Here is a 9,353-nt window from a genome sequence, read left to right as displayed (position 1 = left end):
AGCTCAGTCATTTGTTGTTGTTTCCAAGTATCTGGTTTAGAAACCCAGAAAGCTGTCTTAAAAATAAGAAGCTCGTTGTCTATACCTTCTGTGCAAATAGGATCTCCAAATGCAAAAAACTTTGCAGTAATTAATTGACTGCCAATTGTTTACTCACACAAATTTCCAAAAATACAGCTACACAAAATGTTTGTAGTTCCCAAACTGTAAGGCTGACCAGCATTAAAATTTTTACCATTCAATCACTGTTACATCTTGGTGTTAAAACTGTATGTTGAGTGGGCTGGTGAGGGGAGAAGCTCTGGGGATTAATTAAATTTATGAGTGATATGGCTAAAGTGTTCACTATTTTGGAGTGCAACATAAAAGAGTCTCAAGGAATAACTAAAATAGAAAGCTTTGCAGGGCAGTGAGCAAGCCAGTAAGGGAAACATAGCGTTCTCACTTCGCTAAGCAGCTTTATTGTAAATAAAAAAGAGGAAAAGGTGAACATTTAATATATCTATTTTTTTTTTTCCCGCTAGAGTATAAAAGAGCCGTCTGGCGCTTGTGCTCTGCCCGCCGGAGATCACGAGAGGGGGAAGCAGGAGCTCTAGTCTTGATTGTGTTTCGGATTTTTTTCCTCTTTTTCTCAGGAAACAGAGAAAACCTCGGCACGTGTCTTCTCGCAGAAGCGGGAGCCGGAGTGCCCGGGACTCACGGGAGGGGCCCTGGCGATAGCGGGACAAAGAAGCGCTCTTCCCAGCAGACGGACATCGGCAGCGCCATCCGCGGCGGCTCGCTGGTGACTGGGCGGCGGGGATGCTCGCGGGGGAGGTGGGCTGCCGGGGACGCGGGGACAAGCCGGGGCCGGGTCAGCGCGCAGCCCCCTCGGCGGCGCCCCCGGCTCCTGGAAGGGGCGGAGGGTCGCGCAGGTAGCGCCCCACGGCCCCCTGCGGGCCCCCCGCCGCCACGTCGAGGGGCAGGCGGCCGCGGCCGTCGCGGAGGTCGAGGCGCGCCCCGGCGCGGTGCAGCGCCGCCAGCGTCTCCAGAAAGCCGGCGCGGGCCGCATCGTGCGCCGGGAGGCAGCCGGTGCGCGGGTCGGCGCGGTTGGGGTCGGCTCCGTGCCGCAGCAGCAGCTCGGCCACCCGCGGGCTGCCCAGCATCATCACCTGCGGGGAGAGACAGCGTCAGCGCCCGCAGCAGAGCCCGAGCCGCGCCGGGACCCGCCTCCGCGCACAGGCCGGGGGCAGCGGGGCCGGCGGCGGCCGCACCCGCGGCCCCTCTCTGGGGGGTGATTCTGCTGTCTCGGCTGCTTGTGGTGGTGGTGGCCTGCATACATTGTGACGGCCGTTTGCGATTATCCGTACGGATCCCTTCCCACTCGAGACAGTCTGTGATTAGATGACAAATTAAAAATATTAGCTACTTGTTTCCAGAATAGGTACAACACATGTGTGTGTTGGGCTTCACATTTATATAATTTGTATACACCATGGTAAAAATGGTATTTGTGATGTGTGTGTAAGCACATATTTATATTAACACGTTTATATGCGTATTATGTTGATATATGCATATTAACACGTTTATATGCAGATACAGACCAGCTGTGTGTGTACAGATATATACACACAATACAGACAACCTTTATGTAATTATATAATAAATAGTGCTTGTATTTATATTACTAATATATTTAGACATACACATATATTAAAAACATATCAAATATATTTAGACATATGAAGAGTTTGTAAATATTTGTATGCTATGTATACACACACCATGTGTTTTGTGGCAGCAAAGGACCGGAGGGATCTTGCATTAAGGTTGCTGTCACTTAGAATGCTTTACCGATTTATCAACATTAGCACAGCAATGGGACAACGCAGCTAAGTGTGGCTCCTTTTGGCATTCGGTGTGGATATTTCTATTTCCCCCCTCCCCTGAGTTTCGGACCAAGATATTTTTTCTTTTTTCTTTTGTCTTTTTTTTTCTCTCTCTCATCTCTGTCTTCTTCTCAGAGGTGTGAGAGCAGCTGCTGAGCGCTCACAAGCAATGCACAAAACTTAACTGATGGAAAATTCCGAATGATAATGTCTAAATGGCAAATTCCTAACGACAGTCTGCTTTTCTGCCAGTAGCAGAAACTTTTGGCAATGTTTGATCATACTCAACTGAACAAAACCCACAGAAAAATCCAAATCAACCAAAAACCAAAATAAATTTGTACATGGGGTTTTATTTCCCTTACTGTCCCTGTCACTTTCAGTGAAATTTTAACCACCGTAAACTGTGACTTAATACTTTGAAAAATATCTTAAGACAATAGGTTTTTCTATCAATTTCTACCTCGGGACTTTGGTTTGTCCACTTCAAATAGTTGGGTTTGTTTATAGTACAAGTGTGATAATACTTATGAATGTCATAATATCTAAATTCCAGATATTAATCTTTTCCAGAAAGAAAAAGAGGGTATTCGAGTGTCAGCCATTTTGCAAGTTGTTGACAAGAGAAAGAGAACTTAATCTGAAATGGGGAAAGGAAAAATAATTTATAAGGGTTTGGAGATTAATTTCATCTGCTATTTGAACACAAAACGGAAGTAAAACGAATAACTTTTTGAGAGCCATTCTCGGTAATACACTTCAGAAAAATATTTCATTTTTCATGTAAAGTGCAAGCACCAAAATAGTTGTTCAGCTTAGCTGAACATTAGATGAATCATCAAATGCATTTCTTTAAATAACAACTCGAAAATCTTCTACAAAACTCTAATTTAAATCACAATATATTAATCGTTCAACGAACATTTAAAAAGTGTCTACTTAAGTATGTCGATTAATATAATATATTTTAAATTCCATAACTGCCTGGAAAGCAACTCTGCATACTGATACTTCTAACATCTATCAATAAATACTGCCACTATTGAGGGATAGAGAATGTTAAAATTACTGCTACTAAGAGAAAAAAAGAGGTGACTACTAATACATACCTAGTTTCAAGTTACAATTTTTATCAGCACAGTTTCTTAGCTCTTTGTTCAGGAATATACTAGGAAGACACCCTACTTCGATTTCCCTGGGAAAAAAAAAAGACCTAAATATAGGTCTTTTTCGGTCTATATATATTTATACCTAAATATAGGTCTGTTCGGGCTATATTTAAAAAATCAAGAAATTTGCTTGAAGTGCAGATCATTCCCCAAACCTATCTGGGCAGGTTGTCTGGAAGCGGATTTTACAGTCCAACTTCTCCTTTAGAGTACCTTCTAGAAAAATTCGTTTGCTGCCAGCCGTTCCCCACTAATCTCCATCTTGTGCTTACAGGACTGCTGGACTTAGCAAAAAGTAAAGGGCACATTTGAGCTCAGACAGCTGCGGCTGGAGTACAGTTCCGATCACAACAATAAAAACTCATTCTAAACACGAATGCCCACCCTTCCCCGCCGACGTGTCAGAGCACAGTTTCCCCCCTGGCCCCCCACCCAGCGCACTCTGTACCTGGAGCGGGGTTCTCCCAAAGGCGTTGGTCCCGTTGGGATCCACGCCTGCATGCAGCAGCCTCCTCACCTCTTCGCAGTCCCCGCGGGCGGCGGCGCTGCACAGGCGGTCGCCGTCGCTCCGGGGGGACCCCTCCATCGCCCCCGGCCGACCTGAGCCTCACGCTCGCGGCTGCCTTTCCCTCTGCTCTGGCTGCGATCGCGCCTGTCGCTGCGACACAGCTCCTCCTTCCCCGGGGGCAGCGGCCCCCCCGCACCCCCTCCTGCCCCTCCCGCTCCGGCCCTTCTCCAGCCGAGCGGCGCTGCCGTGTCCGCTCTCCCGGCTGCCAGCGGCTGAGGTAAAACCCGCGCGGGGCCAGGGGCGCCGGCACGGCGGCAGCCCGCTCCTCAAGCACGGCACCTCGGAGGGCAGCCCGCTTTCACCCCCGCCTCAAGCACGGGCGGTTCTTGCGGGGTTTTCCTCTCACCGGGGAGAGGGGATGGGGGCGGCGGCCTTGCGCCCCCAACCCCTTCCCCTGTCGGGGCGGGTTGGGAAGGCAGGGGAGCGGGCGCAGACCCACGGGCGAACAGCTTCCAGGGCAGCTGCCTCGGCCGGGGCAGGTGGGATGCGCCACCCGAGTATCTAAGGCAGGCGGGTCCAAGACATGACGAAGGGACGACGGACCTGAACTTTCCCGGAACAGAGAGGGACTCTGTGCGAGTGATGGCTCTGGTTTCTGTCTCGAAAAGGGGCCCTGCCCTGGCCGAGCCCGTCCGAGCGGTGGGTCGGGGGTCCGTCCCTCCGTCCTGCGCCTGCCGAGAGCTGGCGCACCGGATGAGGAAGGGAGCCGTGCCCGCAGCAGCGGAGGGAAGGGGATGGCTTCAGCCGGGCCCTGCCAGAGCCTCCCGGGAACAGGAAAACCGCGGGAGGTTTGCACCAGGGTAAGGTGCAGATCCAGCCGCGCAGCCGGAGGCTGGGCAGAAGAACCTCGCCTTGCAGCCATGAAGATCCTCAAAATCCAAGCGTCTGGCTCCTCCCCTTGGCTTTGCGCCGAGCCTCTCCCCGCTGCAGGCCCAGATGAGCGCCTGTGACACACGCCCCGCCCCAAGAGACCCCCCCGCGGCCGTCCAGTGGGAGCGGGTGGTCGGCACCCACGACCTGAAGTTTTTATTCTGCCACCTCGAAGTTCCTGCCTCTTACAAAGGCAGACTTTGTAAGAGGCAGGGGGAATAAGGGAGTTTTTCAGGGTTTTGTTGTCCTTTTTTTTTGTCTCCCCCCCCCCAACCATGTCAGTTCCCTAAACTCCTTTTTGTTTTTTATTTGCAGGAGACCGGTGCGACGCCGCAGAAGTACCCGCTGTGCAGATACAACCCCCCGAAGAGCTCTGCATAGCTAAAAGAGAAACACGGGGACTTTATGTCTATATTTACTATTATCCGAGAGACATCCTCGGACGAGGAGAAATAAACACAGATTTATCCTTGAATAGACAAGTCAGAGGTTCACTAAAGTGTCTTCGTTTAGTGGCTTTCGGAGCCTCCCTTGCAAAGTTTCTGGGGCAAGTGGCATTGCAAGATCGGGGTCCAAAATTTGAGGCGAGACCCTTGCTTGCCAGGGACTGGTGGTGAACTCCCACCACATCGTGGTTTTTCTACCACGCATGGTGCAAAGCAGTGCTCAGGACAGACAGGAAATTTCAAACAAACAAATAAATAAAATTTTAAAATTAATAAATAGTGTTTAAAAGAGTGGATTTTTGAAAGTCTGTGAAGTCTAAGAAAGTACTACGATCCCCCACACAAAAGGCAAAGTACCTTCCAGTTCTTCTTGTGCTCTCTGACATTAATGATAGCCACATAGAAATAAATCCAAGGAGAAAACCTCGTTAATTATGTCTGTCAGGTATCTTAAAACTTCAAATCCTTAGTGATGCGTGGTAGTGTTGCAGGTATCACTGCCTAGCCTTGCTTTTTGTGAAATAGTATTATTGATCATGGATTTTCTGCATAAATGTATGTATAAATATAGGAATACATATCTTTTACTGAGTATAAAAGCATAAAAATAAGTGGGACTCAATGACCTTAAAGGTCTTTTCCAACCTAGTTAATCCTGTGAAGAAAAAAAAATGCACACTGACATGTCAATATATTTGCAAATAAATATGTCACTTCAAATCAGAGAGCCTGTCTGTATCTTCATCTCCATCTCCACTATATATGTTAAAAGTGTAAATAGTGTAAAACAACAAATATTGTCCCATTATTATGTCCCAACATTACTGACCCTCCAAATCATGTATCAAAATACTAGAACATTTTTAACTCACAACATTTTCAATTACATGATTGAAATAATGTGATTTCTTCCCCCTCTAACGACAAATCTTATATTATACAATTCTAGTATCAACAAAGGACCTCAAATTAATCAAAACATAACAATACAGAGTAATATCTGAAGTTTGAGTAATAATAATGCAGCCTATGCTAGTGTGTTTTGAGAAAGAACCTTGTATTGCACTTGTATCTCAGGGGAGGGAGGGGAATCAACATTTCCCCCCCAGCAAACCTTACTGCAAAGATAATTTCATTAAAAATATCTCTTCAGTTAAAAAAAAAAAGAATTATGTTAAGAGTATAAAAAAAGTAAAGAGTTAAGATAAGAGAGGGAGTAAAAAAAAATTTAAAAATCATGTTAAGCAGTGTCCTTATCCTACATTTCTGCTGTTATTGCATTTTAGAATGATTATTCAACCATACAGATCTTTGACACTGAAAACAGATCCATTTTAACACTACAGTACAGCAGTCCTGCAAATTGTTCTGAGATGTTTTGATAAGAGCATAAAGGACGGAAGAGGTAACTTGCAGTTAAAAAAGCAGCCATCTTATGCCCTGTTTAAGGCTTAGCAAGTATTACCCTTTACAAAAACAACAACAAAAAGAAATATTTCAATCGTATCTAACAAGTATTTGGATAATAGGTTCAGCGGTTAATTAAATACTATAGAGACAAATTATAAAGAACATAATATTGGGATTCCCTGGCTTGTAAATAGGTAAAAAGCAGACAAGAAAGGCAGGAGTAGGAGGTGCAGTGGAGAGGTTGCATAGAAGTAACCTGGTTTATATCTAAGGGGAGTGGGGGAAACTGTTGTTCTGAGTTACACTAAAAATGATGCAATACCCATTTACAGAAATAATTTAACATTATCATTCTTCTCTTCAGTTTAAAATGTCAGAATATTTGTAAAGATATTTATCCTGATTACACATACTGGTTAAAACCAGGAAAATCTGTCACCTTAATTTTAGTCGTTCAGAAGTGGTGCCATGGGGGTTTCTACTGAACTTAAAAATGATCGAAAAAATATCCTAAACAAACAAAGCCAACACTAAACCACACCCAAAAGCTAAAACATAACTCAGAGAAACTGTGGTAATAATTAATAAATACTTCACAGAGTATATCTTACAATCAGAGATTGTTTAGGGTTGGAAAGGACATCAGAGATAATACTTCAAATCCCACCCCACTGCCCTGCCTCATCCAGCCCGATCTCAAACACTTCTAGAGATGGGGCAGCCACACCTCCGTTATGTGTTACCTGAGACAGTTACAAAACTATCCCTAGATACTGTATTTTTGGTAGGGTTTTTTGGTTTCGTTTTGTGGGTTTATTTTTTTAAATTAAATTTAATACACACACACACACACCTCACTCCATCCCAGGATCTTCAAAATGCGATTTGCAGTCTAGAGCTAACCAGCATTTTAGAAAAACTTATTTTCCCCGATTAAAAGCTCAGGGGAAGAGAATAAAAAAGTAGCATTATTTATGGCAAGTGTGGAAATAGAGTGAGAAAATAATAGCCACACTTTCGGATCCGTGAGGGATTTTGTCCTTGCTAAAGAGAGTTTACTTTGAGGTAATTAGCACCCTCATACTTATGTTTGCATTTGAGATTCATACTTTTCATGTCAGACAGAGTTTATAGTTTCTTTTTCCCCCATTTAGTGTAGAATGAAGAAATGAGGCCTACTACAAATGCAAAAAAAAAAAAAAAAAAGATGCAATTTGAAGGGAACAAGGAAAACTGTCTATATTTTCTGATTTATATCTTTATAGATATATGCTTAAGTTTTTATGTGTGTGTGTGTCTGTGGGTATGGCCCCACACTCTTTATTCAAATAGCATTGGAAGCAATCTAAACAGAGAGTGGAGCTGGGAAACTCTGAATTACTTTATCTCCACACCTGAGTCCTATAGCTTGAAGGGTTAAAAATTTAATGCATTCATTTATACATGTATAAAATAAATGGTCTCTATTTTTGAAGTAAATTTGAGGCAAATATTTCAAAAAAACTTTTTTCCATCTCTGTTCTTTCCAGGCTGTGCTCTGTATTAAAGGAGGTTGTGGAATGCTCTAATAACTTTCTATGAGGATTTTGCAGAACAATCCTCACATTCTCAGCAAAATTAATATTTTCTTTAGCTTCACTGGATGTCGAATTATTATTGCTGGTTTTTATGCGTGATAATCAATGTCACATCAATCCGATTTTGCACTCTGCAGTAAGGAAAAAGTCTCTAAAACTGCCCGAGCCTCGGATGTCTCTTAAGGTCCTAAAATACGAGTGTATTTTTATTACTCTTTCTGACGCTGCTCGGCCGCTCTGACCCTTATTTCCCATATTTTTGTAACAGCAAGGGCCAGAAAAGTAGGCCACTGTATTTCACTGTCGTTTACAAGAGTGGAAAGTAATTCACGGTCGAGAAACAGTGGCCATTTTCCCTCTTCAGAGCAATAGCTATGTTCCTTGTTTGCAAGAAACTGTCTGAAAAGGATGGGAAGGGGTGGTGGGTTTATATTTTCGTAACAAACCACACAGAAAACGTCTCAAAAAGTGGGAGGCAAGGCAGAAATAAGCTACAGTAACTTCAAGAACCGAACAATTTCTGCTGCGTAAAAAAAAAAAAAAAAAAAAAAACCCCCAAAACCACAAAAAAAAAAAAAAAAAAACCCCTAAAAACCAACAACAACAAAAAAACACCTCACAGAAGCACCCCGCCTGCCGAAAGCTAAGGTGCTGCCCGGTGCCACCCGAGCATGCGGCGCGGAGGGGTCCCCGCGGCGCTGCCACCGCCGCCCCCGCTGCCCGAGCGGCCCCGTTCCCGCTCTCCTACCTGGCCCCGGGGCTCCCGCGCCGCCTCCGCCGCAGGACCAGCTGCAGGGCAAGGCGCCGCGGCCAGCGCCGCCCCAGCGCCCCGAAAAAGCGGCGGAGGATGCGCCAGCCCAGCGCCCAGGCCCGGGGCAGGCTGCGGGCGCGACGAAAGTGGATTGTGCACCTTATCCGCGGGGTCATGGGTGCGGGGAAGCCGCGGGCGCGTCATGCTACAAATACCTCCCCAGCGGGGCCCCACCGGTGAATCGGCCCTCTTACCCTCCATTCATTGGAGAAGATTTTCTTTCTCTCTTTTTTTTTTTGTTATTTTTTTTTTCTTTTCCGTTTAACTAATTTCGACTCCCCATTTCACTTTACACTCGCTCCGCTCCCCACCCCTCCCCTACACCCCCCTCTAAACTCCTCCCACGATGATGGCTCCCGCCTCGAAAAGCGGGCGAAGGAAGGTTGGCCGCGGGGGATGGGTAGGGGGAAGATCGCCGGGGAAGAGCACCGCCACCAGACGGGCGTAGGGACCGGCCAATCGCAGGGCGCTCCGAGGCTTTCAAATAAAGCCTTGACGACATCTCCTTGCCCTCCCCCCGCTCTGTCCCTCCAAACACACCGCCTCCCGCTCCGTTTGGGTTTCTTTCTTGCTGTTCGGTTGTTCCCGGAGCGCAGTGCCCCCGGGAAAACCCCGACGGGAGAGGGGGCCT

The 9,353-nt window shown here is 46.1% G+C and overlaps 1 protein-coding gene across 2 annotated transcripts; it reads right to left on the bottom strand.

Annotated features, from left to right (window-relative positions):
- Window positions 1-438: 438 nt before the first annotated feature.
- Window positions 439-8,986, bottom strand: CDKN2B (cyclin dependent kinase inhibitor 2B). 2 transcript variants are annotated; one of them, XM_039733210.1, is made up of 2 exons: window positions 8,660-8,986; window positions 439-1,151 (listed from the first exon to the last, which is right to left on the bottom strand). In XM_039733210.1, exons 1-2 carry the CDS (start codon window positions 8,921-8,923, stop codon window positions 855-857), a joined length of 561 nt encoding a protein of 186 aa, XP_039589144.1. In that variant the 5' UTR covers window positions 8,924-8,986; the 3' UTR covers window positions 439-854. The 2 variants fall into 2 exon arrangements, with proteins under 2 accessions (XP_039589144.1, XP_039589146.1); XM_039733212.1 differs by lacking the exon at window positions 8,660-8,986 and adding an exon at window positions 3,489-3,705.
- Between the last annotated feature and the right edge of the window lie 367 nt (window positions 8,987-9,353).

The sequence above is a fragment of the Passer montanus genome, unplaced genomic scaffold (assembly GCF_014805655.1).
Source record: "Passer montanus isolate IOZ18808 unplaced genomic scaffold, ASM1480565v1 scaffold84, whole genome shotgun sequence".
NCBI lineage: Eukaryota > Metazoa > Chordata > Aves > Passeriformes > Passeridae > Passer > Passer montanus.
This window is presented reverse-complemented; position numbering and strand designations above follow the sequence as displayed.